Source organism: Oryctolagus cuniculus, chromosome 2, assembly GCF_051225735.1.
Source record: "Oryctolagus cuniculus isolate XC-2025 breed Fujian yellow rabbit chromosome 2, ASM5122573v1, whole genome shotgun sequence".
NCBI lineage: Eukaryota > Metazoa > Chordata > Mammalia > Lagomorpha > Leporidae > Oryctolagus > Oryctolagus cuniculus.
Genome location: NC_142868.1, coordinates 32,272,685 through 32,291,888, shown reverse-complemented (window position 1 = coordinate 32,291,888; position 19,204 = coordinate 32,272,685). Strand labels below are relative to the sequence as shown.

Here is a 19,204-nt window from a genome sequence, read left to right as displayed (position 1 = left end):
TCTCTAAAAACTGCAAACTGTCTACACCAATTGCAAAAGTACATTATTGGGCCGGCGCCATGGCTCACTAGACTAATCCTCCACCTGTGGTGCCGACACACCGGGTTCTAGTCCCGGTCAGGGTGCCGGATTCTGTCCCGGTTGCTCCTCTTCCAGTCCAGCTCTCTGCTGTGGCCCAGGAAGGCAGTGGGCCTGGGTACTTGGTACTTGGTACTTGGGCCCTGCACCTGCATGGGAGACCAGGAGGAAGCACCTGGCTCCTGGCTTCAGAGCGCCACCACAGTGGCCATTGGAGGGTGAACCAATGGAAAAAGGAAGACCTTTCTCTTTGCCTCTCTCTCACTGTCCACTCTGCCTGTCAAAAAAAAAAAAAAAAGTATATTATCAAATACAAGCCAACTGGATTTTCACGTAATGATGGAGTTAAAAATGTTTTAGCCTCCGATGAGATCAAAAACTCAGTCAAGGTACTTTCTAGTTCTTGCCGTATTTTTTATTTATTTTTTTCTTTTTTCTTAGAGCGGCTGGCAAATGTGAGTGATCCCTGTGCTGGTTTCATATCCTGCACTGGGAGGGAGAGAAGGCGACAGGCGGAGCAGCAAGCCCCGCCCTGCCTCCCTGCTCTTCAAGAAGTTGAAGCCACTGGAAAAAGACAGCGAAAGGTTGTGGGCGTAAAATGCAGCCATCACAACGAATTACTAGGTGACTGAATCCAGGCAAGATACCCAGTCGCTGAAACATTGCACGAAACCAATGCAAACCTAAAGATGAGAGCACAGAGACTATTAGAAGCAACTGTGGACATCTCTCTCTCCACTGCACGCTGATGATGGGAGGGACAGAGTTAAGTTGCAAATGTCTTCAGATCAAGGAAGACAAAACAGGCAAGCAGGACAGAAAGCTGACAGCAGAGGCTGGATGCCGCCGGGCGGCAGTCAGTGTGGGTTCTGCAAGGTGCGTGGAGGAGAAACGATGGCAGACCGAGGCACCTGCTGGCCAGGTGAGCCCCGGCACAGCTGTGACCCTCACCCACTTTGCTGTGTTGGTGCTGCCTGGAATGCGCTGGGTGGGTATGGGGTTAGGCCCAGCCTGTAACTCACACAGCTCAAGGCTCACACTCTTTCCACAAACGCCACAGCTGCTGGCAGTTCAGGGGGCCCCCAGCAAATAGGGAAAGCGGGCCTGCCTGGCTTCCTTTTGAGGGGTGAGGAGGGGAAGGTAAATTAGAGGACTGGTTGAAGCGTGGACATGCTTCAAGGGCAGTGCCAAGGACGTGTCTTCCTGTGAGATGCCTGCTCTACAAAATACCCAGCCTGCCCATGGAAAATGCACCACTACAGAAAATAAAAGGCTCTAAAATAGAACATTCCAAGTAAGATGTATTTTTAAACAGAAACGACACCCCCCAAACAGAAGGATAAACTGCAAGTTTCAGTGGTTTAGAAGGCTTCATTTCCAGCTAAGAGTTGATAGCTGAACAGAAAATACATGACACCTTTCAGAATAAAAATCCAGATTTTTTTTTTTTTTTTGGACAGGCAGAGTGGACAGTGAGAGAGAGACAGAAAGGTCTTCCTTTTTCCGTTGGTTCACCCCCCAAGGGCCGCCACGGCTGGCGCGCTATGGCCGGCGCGCTGCAGGACAGAATCCGGCGCCCCGACCAGGACTAGAACCCGGTGTGCCGGCGCCGCAGGCGGAGGATTAGCCTAGTGAGCCGCGGCGCCGGCCCAGATCTGTCATTTTTTCGTAAGTAGGGACCCCGAGGAGAGGAATCTGCCACCACGGCAATGTTTTCTGAGCTGGGTACCTTTCGGCTCTGAGGGACAAGCCCGGCACGATCAGATACAGCACCACATCTAAGCTGACTGACATCACTCTGGGGAACCTGTATGAGTAGACTAGGCCACATCAGCGCTCTCTCGAGGTTAACAACTGGGCTTTCTGACTTTTATCCCTTTAAGGGTTTTGGTTTTGACAACCAGATGGAGGACTTCCTATGAAGAAAATGAAAGGAAATTTGGAGCTGTTTGTGTTTTGTAAGGCTCTTTATTGGTATGATAAAAAAAAAATAACCACCCACAGGGCAGAGGTCGGCCCAGTGGTTAAGACACTGCGTGGGATGAAGGTCAGAGTGCCCGGGTTAGAGTTCCAGCTCCGTTTCCTCTGAATGCGCAGCCTGGGAGGCAGCGGGTGAGGCTCAAGTACTTGGGTCCCTGCCACCCATGTGGGAGATTCCATTGAGTTCCAAGCTCCTGGCTGTGGCCTGGCCCCGCCCTGGCACTCGCAGGCTTTTGGGAGGTGAACCAGCAGGTGGATGATCTCTCCCAGTCTGTGTCTCTGCCTCTCTGACTTTCAGATAAACAAAAATTTAAAAATAAGACAAAGATATTTAACCCCAGATGTGACTATTTTTTTGGGGGGGTGGGGGGAGCTCTGCTTTTAATGAGAGAAAATACGAAGTGCTCTTTCCTAATGCTGTTCACGACACCTTAAGAGCACTCTTCTCATCTCCTGAGATGGTTCTATCTTCAAGCATTCGCTGAGCACTGAAACATGCCAGGTGCTGTATTAGGCCCTGGGGATTAAGCCGAAGAGAAGGCACAAAGGGGCAACTCCAGAGATACCAGCAAGCAGGGATTTGGTGCACTTATGCCCAGGGTATTCTGAGAGGCAGGAAAACACCCAGGGGCCTTGTGGTGTAGTGGGTGGGGCTGCCGCTCGCAGCACCGACATCCCATATGAGTACTGGTTCGTGTCTCGTCTGCTCCACTTCCAATCCAGCTCCCTTCTAATGGCCTGGGAAAGAAAAGCAGCTGGGGAAGGCCCCAAGTACTTGGGCCCCTGCATCCATAAGGGAGACCCGGATGAGGATCCTGGCTCCTGGCTTCAGCATGGCTCAACTCCAGGCCATTGCAGCCATTTGGGGAATGAACTGGTGAGTGGAAGATCTCTTTATCTCTGTAACTCTGCCTTTCAAATAAATAAATACATCTTAAAAAAAAAAAAGAAAGAAAGAAAGCATGCAAGGGAAGAGGATTAGAAGAACCCAAAGAATCTCTCCGGGTAGGAAACTAGGGAGTGGTACTAGGAGCAGATGGGAGAGGGAGCAGACACAGAGAGGCCTGGTCAAAGGCAAGCTCAGGTCCCATGGGCCAGGTGTGGGGGCAACCAGTGGGGAGGCGGGGCCAGAGAGCTGACCGCTGACTGCAGCCAGAGCACAGCGGGAGCATGGAAGGTTTTCTTGCCTTGGTTCTAAGCAACTCAGCTCACTGGTAAGGAGCTCATGCTAATAAGATCCAGGCTGGGCGGTGTGACCCCTGCACGGGCCGGTCAGCCGAGAGAGAAAGGGCAGCGCTCCGGAGGCCACCTGCCCCAGCCAGCAGCCAACAGCTCTGCTCCACTCCTCTCCACTGCCCCGGCGAGGCCCAGGAAGCCTCCGTCAGAGACTCTCACCACACTGCCCTGACCTTGCCTTCCCACCCTCAAGCATTTGCGTTCTGGAATTTTAGAAACCACCCTTCCGGGGAAAGCAAGCCGTGCCCTGCCTTCCAGAGGCAGGGTGCGAAAGTGAACAGCTGAGGTTGGCCCCGAGGCGCCGCAGCCCACTTCCTCTTGACGGAGGGGGCTTGCTTTCTCCCTCTGGCCTGTCTTCTCTCCTTTTTTTTCAAGCAGTTTTATCAGGCAGGAAGTACAGCGGACTCCTCCGCTTTGCACCTGACTCTGCCCGACAAGGCAGATAACTGCCGTCTCAGCAGCCCTGCTCCGCGCCGGGGCCTGGGAACTTCATCTGAGGCTGTCTGTGATCCGAGAGGCCTCTCACACTGCACCGCTGCCTGTACCAGGGTGATCCCTCTCCTTCACTCTCTCCTGGGAGGCTGCAACCCTTCAGCCACGGCACCCCCAAGCCCCTGGGAGGAACAGGTCGGAGTACACTGAAGGCGGAGACAACCACACCACCAGATGCTGCAAACACTGCCCTCGTGACCAGTGCATCTCGGTACCCGAGCAGCCGGGACATATTCCTGACCATATAAACAATTCTGTTTGGCCGGGCTATTTTCATCCTGAAGCTTCTCCGAGGTATCCACTGTGTAACAGGCAGCTTCTGTGCTGTTTGCCAAAGCCTTGGTTTCCATGTTCAGCCTCCTTGTTCATTGTCTGGCAGCACGTCCTATAGCTAAACAGCCGAAGCTCAACACCACAGCCACCGCCTCCTCCACCAATGGCAAGCCAGGTGCTATTTTTTCAAGTATTTTTCCCCCCAAAGACAGATGTGATGAGAGGGAGAAAGCACCCCTCCCAGGACCCTGCTGTACCCAGCTAGAGAAACACAGGAGGGGACGATTTATCCTTATGTGACGCAGAGAGAACTGACAGGTGTGCAGCAAAGCAAGATTACCACGTCCAGGCACACGCATCACTGTGACTACTTCCCCCCCGGCCCCCAGTGTATTCTCAATTCCAGGTAACCTGTCAACTGATATATGAGCTATGCTGAGGCCAGCTGAGAATCTTGTACTGATACTGTGATTAGTCAACAAAGGTCCAGTTGTTTTTAGTGCTTATCCAGGCTTCAAGGCTTATGGTAAAGTAAGGTGAAGACGACTATGGTGTCTGAATGGCAGACTTCAGAATTTAAAACAAGGCATCTACCATCATGGAGCTAAACAAACACGGGTCTTGCAGTCACCAGTGCTAAATATAGAAATGGCTTTTAAAAACCTGCCTTTTCTGCGGAACCACTAGGCTTGTTTGTAAGTACTGAAGGGTAAGGCAGATGGCACAAAAACAACCAGCGGTTTGTGCAAGGTGACGCCCAGTGTGGCCCTGAGATCCCACTTCCTGCCTATAATCCTGGGGACCCTGGCCAGCCAGACAGGAACCCAACGGACATAGCTGTGGGATCCAAGAATTCCGCAGACGACGGATCTTCATGTACAACGTATACAAAACTCCAAGACCCACCACTGCCTGCATCATATGGAGCAAAGACCCTATTTCTGGTGGCATTAGCACTTACTAACACAGTCATCAGAATGAACTCCATGGTACTCCCACTTATTCAGCCAGGCAGGCCCCGTGGTGCCCAGGGGTAAAGTTGCTGCTTGGGATGCCCACCTGAGTTCCATATCATAGGGCTGTTTCGAGTCCCTGCTGCTCCACTAAAGATCCACCTTCCTGCTAAGGGGTCTGGGAGGCAACAGGTGATGGGTCAAGAACTCAGGCCCTAGCCTGGATGGAGTTCCTGGCTCCTGGCTTTGGCCTGGCCCAGTCCTGACTGATATGGGCATTTGGGAAGCAAACCAGCAGATCTCTCTCTGTCTCTCTGTCTCTCCCTGTCACTCTCTGCCTTTCAAAAAAATAAATCTTTAAACAGAAGGGCTGTCATTTCCAGAGAAAGTTTGCCTTTTTTTTTTTTTTTAAATGCCTTTTAACCACCCATGCAGCCAAGAACAAAGAACCACCCCTGAACTCTGCAGATAGCAGCTTTGGTGGCCCAGGGCAGTGACGACATGGGTGGCTTCGTAGGATTTTCTTCCCAAACCCTTAGCTGGCAGCCCAAGCAGTCAGCAAAACTGCTAACCAATGGCACTGCCTCCCTAGCCTTCAATTTCATCCCGCACCCTCTACTCCCTGCATCACAGAGTTAAGGAATTAGGAAAAATGCAAGTAAGATGGGCAAATGACTTTCGTTCCATGGTAAAAAAAAAAATTAAAAAATTTGTTGGCAAGAAAGATTAATGCTTGTGGCTCAAGGTCTTATAGTTTTCCGTTGGTAAAGGGGGCACACAATTTGAGGCTTTTACTTATTTCTCTCTTTTGAAAACTATGGTGTAAATCTTCATGAGAGCTCACCAATAATTTGCCTAACTAGGAGACAGTTCTTATTTTTGCTTTTTAAATATTTATTTATTTTTCTTGAAAGGCAGAGAGACAGAGAGTGAGCTCCCATCTGCTGATTTACTCTCCAAATGCCTACAAGAGCAGGGGCTGGGCCAGGCCCAAGCCAAGCACCTAGAACTCAATGTGGGTCTCCCACATGGATGGCAGGGATCCAAGTACTTGAGCCATCACCTGCTGCCTCCCAGGGTACACATTAGAAGGACACTGGAACCAAAAGCAAGCCAGGAGTCAAACCCAGACATTATTATATGGGATGTAGAGTGTCTCAAGTGGTGCCTTAACTGCCATGCCCAATTCTCTCCCTTAGAAATAGTTCTTATTTTTTTATTTTAATGACTTTTTTCACATGGGCACAAAATAAGACTCCATTTGAGGAGATGGTTATGTAAAAGGGAGCAGTGAATATTATAAACACAGATTCTTCCAATAAAGACAAATGGGAAATTCTTTCAAGGCTCTTGTGATACAAGTGAATGATAATAATAAAGATCTGGCAGGCATGGTGGTACAGCAGGTGAACCCACTGCCTATATCGAGCATCAGTTCGAATTCTAGCTGCTCTGCTTCTGATCCGGTCTCCTGCTAATGTGCCTGGGAAAGCAGCAGAGGATGACCCAAGTACTTGTATCCATGCTATTCATGAGGGAGACTCGGATAGAATTCCTGGCTCCTGGCTTCAGGCTGGCTTACCCCAGACTATTGCTACCATTTGAGAAATGAACCAGTGAATGGCAAATCTCTGCCCGTTTCTCCTTCTCTCTGTCATTCTGCCTTTCAAATAAATTAAAAAAAAAAAAAAAAAAAAAAAAAAAACACAGCAGCAGCAGAGCAGCCAGACTCAAACCGGCACTATTACCGGATGCTGGCTGTGCAAGGAGCCGCTTAACCTGCTGTGCCCCACACTGCCCCGTCACTTTCATTCTGAAGCAGGGAGAAGCTGTATGAGAATGAATTCTGCACACAGTATCTCGTTAGGTTCCTGCAGCAGGAACACAGCCCTATTCCTGCTCCTGCAGGGCAGTTTGAGACATTGCACGTGAACAGCGACTTAACGTTGACAATGTTCTCAAAAAGCAAACCAACAAAACAGGATGGTTTTACCCACCAACAACCTGCGCTCACGGGGTAGCGGTGTGAACAACCAAGGGCCGGGAAGGCGTGGCCAGAGCTGAGGGAGCAGGAAGGCATGGCCAGAGCTGAGGGAGCAGTCGGTCACACAGCGAGCGTCAAGGCCAGAGTGTGGGCAACGGGACTCAGGAGGAAAACGCCCGTGGGGCTCCTTGGCCAACTTCTGACGTCTGCTCTGGGGGTGGCCTTGTCGTGGGGGCACCTGATCTAAACCCCACAAGAGGAGGGCACCCAAGGAAGCCCTTCCACTGTTAGAAGTTCAGCAGCAGCTGGAAGTCACAAAACCCAGCCCTGGCTGAACCCAATATCGGTGGTCCCCCGTTCTGGCACGAGGCATGGGCCCGCCAGTGAACAGAGGCATCGCAGGAAGCAACCACCGTGGCTCGTCTGATGCCGAATCCACAGGAGCTGGGCTCTGCACACACAGGCACAAGGGCTCACCGAAGACTCTGGCGACAAATCCCAGCGGGAACTGCGAGGCGAACACGGTGAGGAACCAGGGGGCGGCGTAGAGGCTGGGCCCGATCTCGTGCTCCTCCAGGTGGTTGTAGAGGTCCCTGTGGTAGTCATGCAGCAGCCGCGAGAGCTGGTACATCTGGATCTGTAGAGACAGACGCCCACAGCGCTGAGCAGTCCACGCCTGCCGCCGGCACGCACACGCAGCTTCCGGGGGCGGGGAAGCTGTTACAGCTCTGAACACGCTACATGAAGCCCACAGATCTCAGGTCCTACGTGACCCGGCCGGGCGCAGACCCACACCACCAGTGCTGGGGCTTCTCCGGCCACCACCTTCTCATTGCTCCTTTGTGCTCCTTGACTGAGAGGCCGTGCGCATCTGTCCTGTGCAAACATCCCATAAGTCCTCTTACAAACTCACATTCTTAGTCCACCTCGAGGCCAGAGGCACGAGAAACAAGAAGCCAGCCTCAGCTGACAGCGAGCCAAAGGGGCAGGATTCTAGAGTCCATGGCCCACGCTCACGGGGCCCCCACGGGACTCGAGAGGTGGGAGCAGTGTAGTTCCCTTAGGTTTACAGCATTGAGATACGGTTGGGTACCCCTCACGTGAAAACCCCAGGGCACTAACGGGAGGCTCAGAAAGCTTCGGATGGTGGAATATTTCCGATTTTTGGAATGGGGGATGCTCAACCAGTGGAGTTGAAGCAAACATCCTAAAATCTGGAAAACTCTGAAATCTGGCACATTCCTGGTCTCAAGTTCAGATGAGAGACGCTCAACCTTATATGGGTCCCAGACAAGCCCACTCCAGTTCCAAGCAGCCCCACGATGACTCCCACAGCCCATGGAGGTCCCAGGGAGGCCCGGATAGAGCCTGAAACCATAATCCTGTCAGTGTTAAATGCAGACGGGGAACGCTACACGGGTCACCGTCCTGGACGCACGAGATGGCTTCCCTTCATGAGCCCTCTGTTTGTGGGGTCCCTACTCAAGGGAGGGGGTGCGGGGATTTCAGTCACATGATTTGGAGCTCTCCAACAGAGCACGGATGCTTCCCAAGGACCCCTGCGAAGGGTCTGAAAGGCCAGAATCCTGGTGGTTTGTGATCGTGAACACAGAAACGCGGGCTCCGCTGGCTCGGGGCAGCATTTAGGGACATGGCTGTAGCGGGAGCCGGAGCCCTCTTGCCCCGGGACACGTCCGGAGCAGCACGGAACACACTGCTGTGTCTGGTATTCTAATGAGACTCATTCATTCACCGAACATGGTCATTCATCACTTGATGATGGGAATACACTCCGAACAACACACCGTGAGGCGCTATCATCGCTGAGTAACTGCAGGATGTACTTACAGAGACTCGAGATGGCCACGGCATCACCAGGAGATGTAACCTTAGGGGACCTCCAGCACGGATGTGGTCCTCACTGTCAGGTGTCATTGTGTGCTGCATGCTTGTCCTGACTTGCTGCCCACGCCACCCGGGACTGTGCTAGAAAAACTGGCCACATGGCTCCAAGGCCAGCAAAGCTCCCTCCTTCACAAAACTTAAAAGCTAAGGGGTGAATGAGTAACAAAAAAGGTAGTTCCTGGCAGTGAGTCTGTTCCAGCAGAGAAATGAGGCAGGATAACACGACACAGGGTGCCTGGGGTGGGAGTTGGGGGGCAGGGCCTCAGGATGGTCAGAGCTTCCCCCAGGCATCTGAGCTGACCCCCAGGGTGGGCAGAGGCTGGGAGGTAGGAGTCAGCCTGCGTGGCAGGCAAAGCAAGGCTACGGGGGTAAGGCCCCAGAGTCAACAGGCCTTGGCTTCAGTTTCAGCTCGGCCACTGTAGGCTGTGTGACCAGACTGATGACATAGCTTCCTGCGACTTAGTTTTCCCATCCACAAACGGAGCCAGTGAATGGCGCCTTCCCGTGAGCCATCACGGAGGCAAGCGTTCCGCGCCACGTGGGGAACAGTGCCCGGCAATGACGGTGATTATGGTGCTAACTGGTGGCGGGGGAGCCCCCAGGATGCACCTGGAGAGGGATCGCAAACACCTCCGGCCTCTGCTTTCATTGAGGACGTAGGCACCGCGGCATACCTGTAAGATGATCATGTCCGGCCGGTACTGCTTCCGCAGGCCCATGTCATACATCAGAAACTTGAGCATTTTGAACGCCTCTTCCTCACTCATATGGAGGAGCAAGATGCCGGCCACAAAGCTGAGACCCTGGCAGTACCCCACTTCCTGGTCCAGCAGCGAGTAGGCCTTCAGGATGTTGTACAGGGACAGCTGCCCTGCGCCGAGCTGGGCAGAGAAGTATGGGTGCGTTGGGAAGGTTCGCCCTGTGAAAAGAACATGTATTTGTGGAAACGATAACAGGAAAGCCAAGCCCACTGAACCAGAAACCCCCACCCCCCAGATGAACGCAACAGAAGCGTCAGAAGCCGGATGGGAACACGGATCGGCCTTCACGCCCCCTCTGCCGTGCACACGGGGCTGCCCAGTCGTTCCTGGCAGCATGTCTGCAGCTAACATCTGCACTCACTCATGCCTGGTGCTGCGGGGCCAGTGCTTGGGTGACAGAGAGCAGAGCGGCTGCTGGGCCCGCTTACCTGATTTCAATCTCAAACACCCCCTAGGCTGCTGTGTCCTCGCCCTGCGCCCAAGCTCCGCAGCTGAGCTGTCCCAGGCTCCCACAGGCCTTGCCACACGTGCACGTCTGTAATTTGCACTGCATGCAGGGCTCTTGGACTGAGCGGCAACAGCTGGGTGTTTTTGTTGTTGTTTTTCAAATAAACTGTCCACTTACCTTCCAGAAGAGGGTTTATAAAAAGCTCTCGACATTTGGATTACGGCCACAGAAAGCTGACACTCAAATAAGGCTCAAAGACTTGCTCTGTCCAGGAGGTGCCCATGGCTGACACCTGTCAGTAAAGGCCCCTGCCTGGCTTCTGGCAGGTGACTGTGGGACTGGGGGCGGGGGATTGTTTCCAGGATGCAGAAAGGTGCCTGGTTAGGAGCCAGGTGAGAATCACTACCCATCAGGTCAGGCAAAGCAGAAGGTGCACCCGGGCCACTCGCCCGCTATTTGCTGTAACTACAGGGTCTCGGCAGAGGGAAGAGTGCACATTCCTGTGTCCCTCGGGCTCCCGGGGAGCATCCACCGATGCACAGGGGCTCATCCGAGCTGGGCTGAACAGGATGGGCAATTCTCCCAGTGGCTTTCCTGCTTTCTTGTCTTGCATTCACTTCCTACCTGCACTGCATTTACCCCTAACAAATCCTCCTCAAATGAATCCTGAAAACATCACCCCACTGCTGGGCGGCCATCATGAGCTCCCTGTTGCTCCAATTACCAATTCTCCACTCTGTCAGCCCAGAGCTGTGTCCTTTCGCCTCCCCATCTACCCTCCCACCTCTATCCTCACCTCCAGGCCTCAACCCAGGCACTGGCAGTGGGGGCTCCAGCTCTCTCAGTCTGTCTGGGTTGTGTGCAGAACTGAGTGTGTGTGTGTGGGGGGGGGGGGGGAGTAGGGATGGCCCTGCCTGTGCGTTCTCCTGGTCTAGAGCAACAGGTGCAAATGGAACAAGAAGGGGAGCCCGACATGGAATTTAATACTTTCTAGCTGCCACAGTTAAAAAAAAAAAGTAAAAGGCAAAATTAATTATAAGGTATTTGCTAAACCCATTATGTAAAAAAATTAACATTTCAGCTTGTAATCAAGAGAAATAATATAGAGACACTGGCATTTCTTTTTTCTCTCTTTTTTTTTTTTTTTTGATAGGCAGAGTGGACAGTGAGAGAGACAGAGAGAAAGGTCTTCCTTCCGTTGGTTCACCCTCCAATGGCCACTGCGGCTGGCGCATCACGCAGATCCGAAGGCAGGAGCCAGGTGCTTCTCCTGGTCTCCCATGCGGGTGCAGGGCCCAGGCACTTGGGCCATCCTCCACTGTACTCCCGGGCCACAGCAGAGAGCTGGCCTGGAAGAGGAGCAGCCGGGACAGAATCTGGTGCCCTAACCGGGACTAGAACCTGGGCTGCCAGCGCCATTGGCATTTCTTTTTCATAGCGAGTCTCTAAAATCTGGTGTATGTATTACACTGGCAGCAGGCACACTGTAATTTGGACCACTGCGTTTCAGATACTCAACAACCACGTGTGGCTTCCATACTGGATAGCACACGTGTATCGCTTTCCTTAGGTTCTCAAAACCGTACAGAATCTCTGCACTCCTTCACCACCCTTCCTCCCCAGCCCCAGTCCCCCGGCAGATGGAATGCCGCCTCCATCTGCCTTTCTGCTCATGCCCCAACCTCTGCCTGCAATCTACCCTCCCCCTTCCTGGGGGTCCCAAACAGGTGCTGGTGGCATAAGACACGGCAGGTGTGTGGCATGCAACAGCACTGGGAAAGGAGGAGCTATCTGGTCTAATTATTGTAAATTTAAACTGTCCCTGTGATGCTTTCCACTAATCAGACACCTCCCCTCTCACATTGGAGTCTTTCCCCTGCAGAAACCTTAGGCCAAATTCTGCAAACTCAGAGCCTTTAACGGCAAGTTGGCATCAGGAGGGGCCCTGCAGTGCTATCAGAGGGCCCGTCCTCACGCCGTCACCAAACACGGCTCAGGAAAGGTTCCAGGACATAGCACGGAGGCCCCACAGAGCAGGGGACACAGGCCCATGAGGCATGGGCCCTGGGTTCTGCTCCAGAGACCCTCTCTACTCACAGGGCCTGGACACCTCTCTAACCAATCACAATCTTAAACATCATCCATTTCACTGATAAAAAAAAATTACAGTGTCCCTCACGCAGAGACCAACCCTCCGAGGGGCATCCCACGGTGCTGAAGACTCATAAAGCATCTCTGGAACGTGCCCCCATTAAAACCGACCGCCTGGCCTCCCTAACCCCAGCCTTCCCTTCTTCCGTGGGCGTAAGGCGCGTTCTGCAGAGGCGGCAGTGCAGGCACGCTGCCTGGCGCAGGGGGCAGCCTTGAGCAGTCTGCTGTCCCAGCGGCGGCTTCAGATCCATCACACGCGTTCTAACCCGAGTTGCAACCAAGACAGAAAAAAAGGCTTTCGTGGCAGATATGCAAAATAACTTAGAACGAAGCCAGAGGAGCAGCCTTGCAGGTCCATCACTCTGTTAACCACAAATGTGCCGCAGGAACCTGAACACCTGATATACTCCCACAGGGGAAAAAAAAGTCTCATCCCAGCACCCGATTCTCGCCAAATACAGAATTCATAAATGTGTAAAACTGAAAGCTGATGTGAATCCCAAAGAGTAACAAACTAAACATCGCCACCATCCAGAGCCACCAGAACACCTGTGCTGGCTGCGGGCAGGACACTGGTGGCCGTCTGTATGTTTCTGCTCAGCCTATGCAAAGATTCTAGATCTTCTAGATCGGGTCTCTGACTCAGTGAGAGGCTACAGAAAGCTGCACGCCCCTAGGAGAAGGAACGCTGGCTCTGGAAGACGCCGGCTGAGGGAAAGCACCACATTGCTCGTGACCTAGCAGGAAACTGGGTAAAAACGGGGCAATCTGCTACAGACGCATCAAACTACACGGCCTGCCAGCTCCCCACCAAGCAGAGAACGCAGGTCTTTTAAACCTCAACCTTCTCTCTAGAGCAGTGGGGACAGCCAAACACCAGCCCAAAGCAGCCGCCTTCTCCTTATTCAACTAGGGGCGAGGATGGCGCCCTGAGCGTCCGAAGCTGCTGGCAAGACCTGTGAGGTCACGGTCCAGACGCATTTCCAGCTCAGAGCTTCATGGCCATGAAGTGCTCCAAGAGGCACGTGTTTCTAAGGAATCCCAGGTCGTCCAGGGGACGTCTTTCCAGGGTGATGATCCCTGCCTTCTCCAGAGGGCGGAGACGAGGATTTATCCAGCAGCTTCCAAACGGGCGTCAAACTTGTTAAACTTGCACATCCCAGGTTGTCCCCACACCCAGACAGCACTGGGCCAGGGATGCTGACCTTCCGACGCGTTCTCTACAAGCTCCTCGAGGGACCCCACAGGGGGCCCCAGCACCCCACCTCATCACAGCGCCCGCCTGGCCTCATCTGGGGCGAGGCCCCTGCCATCTGGGCTTCGTTCATGATCTAACATCTACGGCAGCCTCCCAGCCGTGCCCCGGCAAAGCTGTTCAGGCTCTGAGGTGCTTGCAGGTCTCCTTCTCCCCCCTTTCCCCAGGGCCTGGAGATGCTTGCACCGTTCTGGGGTGGTAGTGGCCAAGCAGCACCCACCCGCCCTGAGCTCCCAACTCTCGGGCCCTGGGTTCCTCAGCTGTGCGGGAAGAGTAAGCCTACGGCCCAGGGATCTCCAAGATTCCTCCCTGGGTGGGGATCTGGGACGCTAGCTTCTTCAGCTTGCTGCGCTCAGCAATGAGCAGGATTTCAAACAGGAGCAAAGACAACCCACCCTTCATCTCACGCCCGAGAACTGTACACGGTTTGGTCATCGGTTGCCTTGTGTGTGTTCCCACTAGAAGGTGGGCTTCCTGCAGCGCGTGGAACGTACAGCAGGTGCTCCGAGATGCTCTGTGGAATCTGCTGACAGGCGTGGTGGGGGGGTTCAGCAGAGGGAGCTCTCCCACAGGCCGATTACTTCTGGGAAACCCTCGACGGAGCCCAGGGACCCTGGAGCTGCTCAGGGCTCTGCCTGGGCACACCTCTGCCCGGCTCTGGCATCAGGGACATCAGGTTGGCGGCTTCCACCTGGCTCCAGTGGACCTCAGACCATGGGAAGCCGCCCTCTTCCGCGGGTCGGGAGGAGCCCGTGTTGCTCCGTTGCCGGCACACCAGCACCGCGGGCGGACTGCGGTCCTCCTCCAGCAGAGGGCGTGGCTCGCTCCCCATTCCCTCTGCTCTGGGCACCCTGTCACTCTGAGGCTGGAGGGAATAGTTAGAACCGGACACGAGGGATTCCATGAGGAGACTACGGCTGTGTCACAGCAAAGGCAGGCTCTTCGGAGTAACGTGCATGGCTGCCCCTGAACCTCAACCATCCAACTGATCACGAAGCAAAGGTTTCAGGTGGGCAGACTGGCAGCTTAGACGACAAGCATGGCAAATTCCCGGTCCCTTTCTGTCTCTCGCCGCCAAGGTCTGACGTTTGTCTCACAGGACCTCAATCCCAAGATGAGAGAGAAAGGCAGTCCCCCACCTGCACTTGCACCTCGCCGTCAGCGCCCATCACCTGAAGTGCCTGACGCTGCGCTGCGTGTGTCAAGGCCAGGTGGGCAAACCGCCAGCAGGAAAGGAGAAGGCCTTTCTTTTTTCTTTTTGACAGGCAGGGTGGACAGTGAGAGAGACAGACAGAGAGAAAGGTCTTCCTTTTCCGTTGGTTCATCCCCCAATGGCCGCTGCGGCTGGCATGATGCGGCTGGTACACCGCGCCAATCCTAAACCAGGAGCCAGGTGCTTCTCCTGGTCTCCCATGGGGTGCAGGGCCCAAGCACTTGGGGCCATCCTCCACTGCACTCCCTGGGCCACAGCAGAGAGCTGGCCTGGAAGAGGGGTAACCGGGACAGAATCCAGCGCCCCGACTGGGACTAGAACCCGGTGTGCCAGCGCCACAGGTGGAGGATTAGCTTATTGAGCCACGGCACCAGCCTGGAGAAGGCCTTTCTACCCCGAGTCACCTTAAATGCTCACAGCGCCTCCCTGTGGCGGCATCTATTAAGTACTCCAAAACAGCAAGGAGAAAGCTCTTTCCTACCCCCAGATTGGTTTTTTTCTTGCAGATAGCAGGCAGGTTTTGCACCCTGGGTGAATTTGCATTGAGTGGAAGCAAAAAAGCAGCAAGATGGCGCCGGTGCCCAATTCTCACCGCAGCAGGGACCGTGCCCTTTGGGATCTCACTGCGGGGAAGTCTGTCACACACACCACTCTGGTCACCCCATGGAGTACACAAACCACACCCCCACACGCGCTGACCCATATGTACACATCGGTAAAACCGCAAGGACCTGATGTGGGGGAGACTCACAGCAGTTCCTGTTTCTGCTTTCTGGCTAATGGTGTTCCTGTGTTTCTGGGGCTGCTCAGGAGTTCCTGGGAGTAAAACCGACCCATCACGAGAGAGGCTGCACAGCCTCGGCGGCTGGAAGCAGCTGACTGTGGGTGGGGACTCCAGGCTGGGGTGCCAGGGAGGCAGAAGACAAAGTGGAGCCTCGAGGGTCTTCAGCTGGTTGCCCAGGGTCACGGGCAACCTGTTGTGTGACTAGGACTGGATCTGGAGCCCCCCAGCCAGAAGGCAGCATGCTTGGTGGTGCATGTTGTCCAGCCAGGACGCAGTTAGAGAACAGAGAGGACAAGGGTCCCAGTGACCTGAGGGCTGGGCAGGTGGACACAGATGGAAACAGGCCGGAGGGCTGGGACAGGCTTCTGCGGGAGAATGACTTGCCACGCCATCATCTGCCACGCCACGGGAGCAGTGGCTTCCTCCTGGCCAGTCCCCACCCTGCAGGCGCATCATGCCACCCAACCAGGAGCACAAACGCTGGGCTGGGAGCTGGCAGAGCCCACCAGGACTGGAAGGGACAGGGCACAGAGACTAAGGGGACCTGCAGGTCTGGAAATCCCGCTGCTGAGAAGCTGACATGCAGGCAAAGCTCTCGGCCTCCTGGGCCGCAGGCATCCCTGGGAAATGGAGCTACTGACACCGCCTGGTTTCGTGCACGGTTGTGACCACATACGGCCAAACGTCTGACAACCTACAGACCACCACCTTACTCTTCGGAGGAAAACAATTCTTTGACGAGCTGTTTAGACCAGAAGCCAATTCCAGAAAGTGAAGCAAGAAGCAGGAAAACAAAGACCCGTGAAAAACCCACAGGACTTCCCACAGCAGGCGCTCGCTCTGCCGGCCAAGACGTGGGTGTCCCTGTTAAGGAAAAGGGAAACGTCGCTGATTCCACGCTGGACCACACGGCTCCATCGGCCAAGCTAACTACGGGGAGTGGTGTGGGGAGCAACGGTGAGGCTGGAGGAACTTCTAGGAGGGGTCTCACCGGGCCTGGCCCCACAGGCAGGGTCCCCAGCCTCCACCTCAGGCCTGCTCCGATCGAGTGGGGAGGAAGGGCTGACGCTGGAGAAGCACGCAGAGACCCCACGGGGGTGACCCGGGACACGAATGCTTGCAGACAGGTTCTGTCAGGCCCTCGGGAAGCTGCCGGAAGGCATCCCAGTGCGAGGCTGGGTGAGGACTGGGCAAGAAGCGAGGTGCAGCTGGGCCAGCGCTGTCGGGGGCAGGTGGCTGCGGCCAGCCTCTGGGCTGCAGAAGGAAGCGGTGTGGACGGTGTGGGGAGAGGGCATGAGTGCAGCCCCCTCCCCGCCACCCCGGCAGTGCCAGGCGCCCACAGACCACGCACTGTCCCCTGGGCTGGGGCGGATGCTGTGGCATTGCTCGGCCAGACTGAGGCCCCGGAGCCAAGCTGGCCTTCTCCTCTCCCGCTACAGAAGCAGCTACACCTCAACACCATCAGGCTGAGGGTCGAGTCTGCCCCTGGGGGAGCAAAGGGGGCACAAAGGGAAACTGAGCAATGGAAGCATTCGAGAGTGGGTGGTCGGGGGGTCAGTCCCTGCCCAGCTGTCTCTGGCCTGACGCCGGGGCATGTGACAGGAATACGCTGTCCCTGCCATTTCTTCACCACACCAGCCGGTGCATCTGCAGCCAATTCATGAAGCTGCTCTCCCTGAGGGCAGAGGGCCCGCCAGGGCGACCGAGGGTGTCCAGCCCTCACCAGCCAGTCATCCCCATGGCAAAACGGGGCTCCTGGGCTGGGCAGGCAGCGATGGGAGGCGTGGGTCCCGGTCCCTGCCCTCAGCTGGCCATGGGACCAGGCTGCTCTGTCCCTCAGTGTCCTTGTTTCTTGGGGAGGACACAGGGCCACTTGGCATCGGGGTGTCAGCACTGCGCCTCACATTCACCTTTGCCCCTGGCTGTAGCCCCAGCCCGGCCCACAGAGGCTGCAGCCTACAGGGGGCAAAGGCGACAATCAGCTGTGGCCCACCCTGTATCCAAGGACAGCTCAGGGGTCAGGCTCAGCCACAAATTGGCTGTGCCGCTCTGAGCAAATCACTTAACCTCTCTGCGCTCTCCTCCTTCTCAACTCCAAATAGGGACAGGACAGCTTCACCCTGACAGTGCTGTGCGGATTACAGCGAGTGGTTCACATGACCTGATCCGGACTGGCCCAACGTAAAGCTAAGCAGTAGCTTCAAATACTCATGATAGCAGCCACGTCAATGGATGTGACGGCATTGTGCTGGGAAGAGTAAGGGGTGTTTATTTCAATCAAAAAAAAAAAAAAAAAAATTGAGATCCATGCACGGAGGAGTCTTTAAAAAGTTCATGGAAACGTGCAGTATGAAAAAAATGCATGTATTTCAAATTTTTTTTTCCACCAAAATAGTGTTTTAATCCTATTTTCTACAAATTTTCTGAGATACCTGCACATACCCAATAAACAGTTTCCATCTTTGTGTTTTTTGTTTGTTTGTTTATTTTTTTGACAGGCAGAGTGGACAGTGAGAGAGAGAGAGACAGAGAGAAAGGTCTTCCTTTTGCCGTTGGTTCACCCTCCAATGGCCGCCGCGGCTGGCGCACCGCGCTGATCTGAAGGCAGGAGCCAGGTGCTTCTCCTGGTCTCCCATGGGGTGCAGGGCCCAAGCACTTGGCCATCCTCCACTGCACTCCCGGGCCACAGCAGAGAGCTGGCCTGGAAGAGGGGCAACCGGGACAGAATCTGGCACCCCAAGTGGGACTAGAACCCGGTGTGCCGGCGCCGCTAGGTGGAGGATTAGCCTAGTGAGCCACGGCGCTGGCCCATCTTTGTGTTTTTAAAGTGCTCAGAGAGACAAGATGCCACCCACTTCCCAAAACAAAATCGCCTAAGGCGTGCACAGACTGCTTCCTACAATTTTCCCACTGAATTCTACCTGTAAGCAGTAAGGGTAGGGAGGGAGTGGCTCCTGTAACTAAATGAAGCCTTGGTTCTGGACACCTGTGAGTTTTCTAGAACGTTCCTTCAGCCCACGTCAAGCCTGCCGGTGACCTCTGGCTTACAGACCGGAGCCCCAGCTGTGAGCGCAGTGTCACTGAGCAGCCCCTCCATGCCTGGAAGGAGCCATCCGTGGCTGCCCCTGTGGATTCCCAGACCTAAGGGCTGGCCACTGAACACCTCGCACAGTCTCTGCAGGTTTTCCCAGGGTGCACTGTGGCTGGCGGCGCAGCCTTACCCAGGTCAATGAGGATGGCGTGCTGCTGGGACGTTAGCTGCTTCAGGAGTTCCTTGTATGGCACATCCCTCGGTTGCTGTTTGCTGGGGAACTGTTGCTTAAGGTGGAACTGCTCTGCTAGAAACTTCCAGATTTCACCCCGGTGATGACGTGGGACACCTTTAGCAGGGAAGCAGAAAATACGGAGAGAGACTTTAGGTGCAGAATACAACACAATAATAAAAATGAGTTCACTCCATTGGTCGGAATCGTTGTTCCACTAGGAGCGACCGGCACAGGGTGGAAGGGAAGCCACCAAAAGCCCATCGCACTGGCTGCCTCCCATCCTGTCCCCCATTCTCCCGGCCCTTCCCTTTGTGCTCTCAATGCTAGAATACGTCTTCTCTCTGCCTGTCAGACTGATGCCCTAGCTGGTGCCAATTAACAGCATTCCAGGGAAGCAAGACCAAGCAGGTAAAACCGCGACACAA

The 19,204-nt window shown here is 54.7% G+C and overlaps 1 protein-coding gene across 4 annotated transcripts in view; it reads right to left on the bottom strand.

Moving 5' to 3' along the window:
* TBC1D1 (TBC1 domain family member 1) overlaps window positions 1-19,204 on the bottom strand; it is a 219,400-nt gene that overhangs the window by 10,230 nt on the left and 189,966 nt on the right. For all 4 annotated transcript variants that reach the window (XM_089325244.1, XM_017350653.4, XM_051830768.3 and 1 more), the window contains 3 exons: window positions 18,735-18,893; window positions 9,576-9,820; window positions 7,474-7,633 (listed from right to left, as the gene is read on the bottom strand). In XM_089325244.1, coding sequence (XP_089181370.1) covers window positions 7,474-7,633; window positions 9,576-9,820; window positions 18,735-18,893 — 564 coding nt within the window. The remainder of the gene's footprint in view (window positions 1-7,473; window positions 7,634-9,575; window positions 9,821-18,734; window positions 18,894-19,204) is intronic.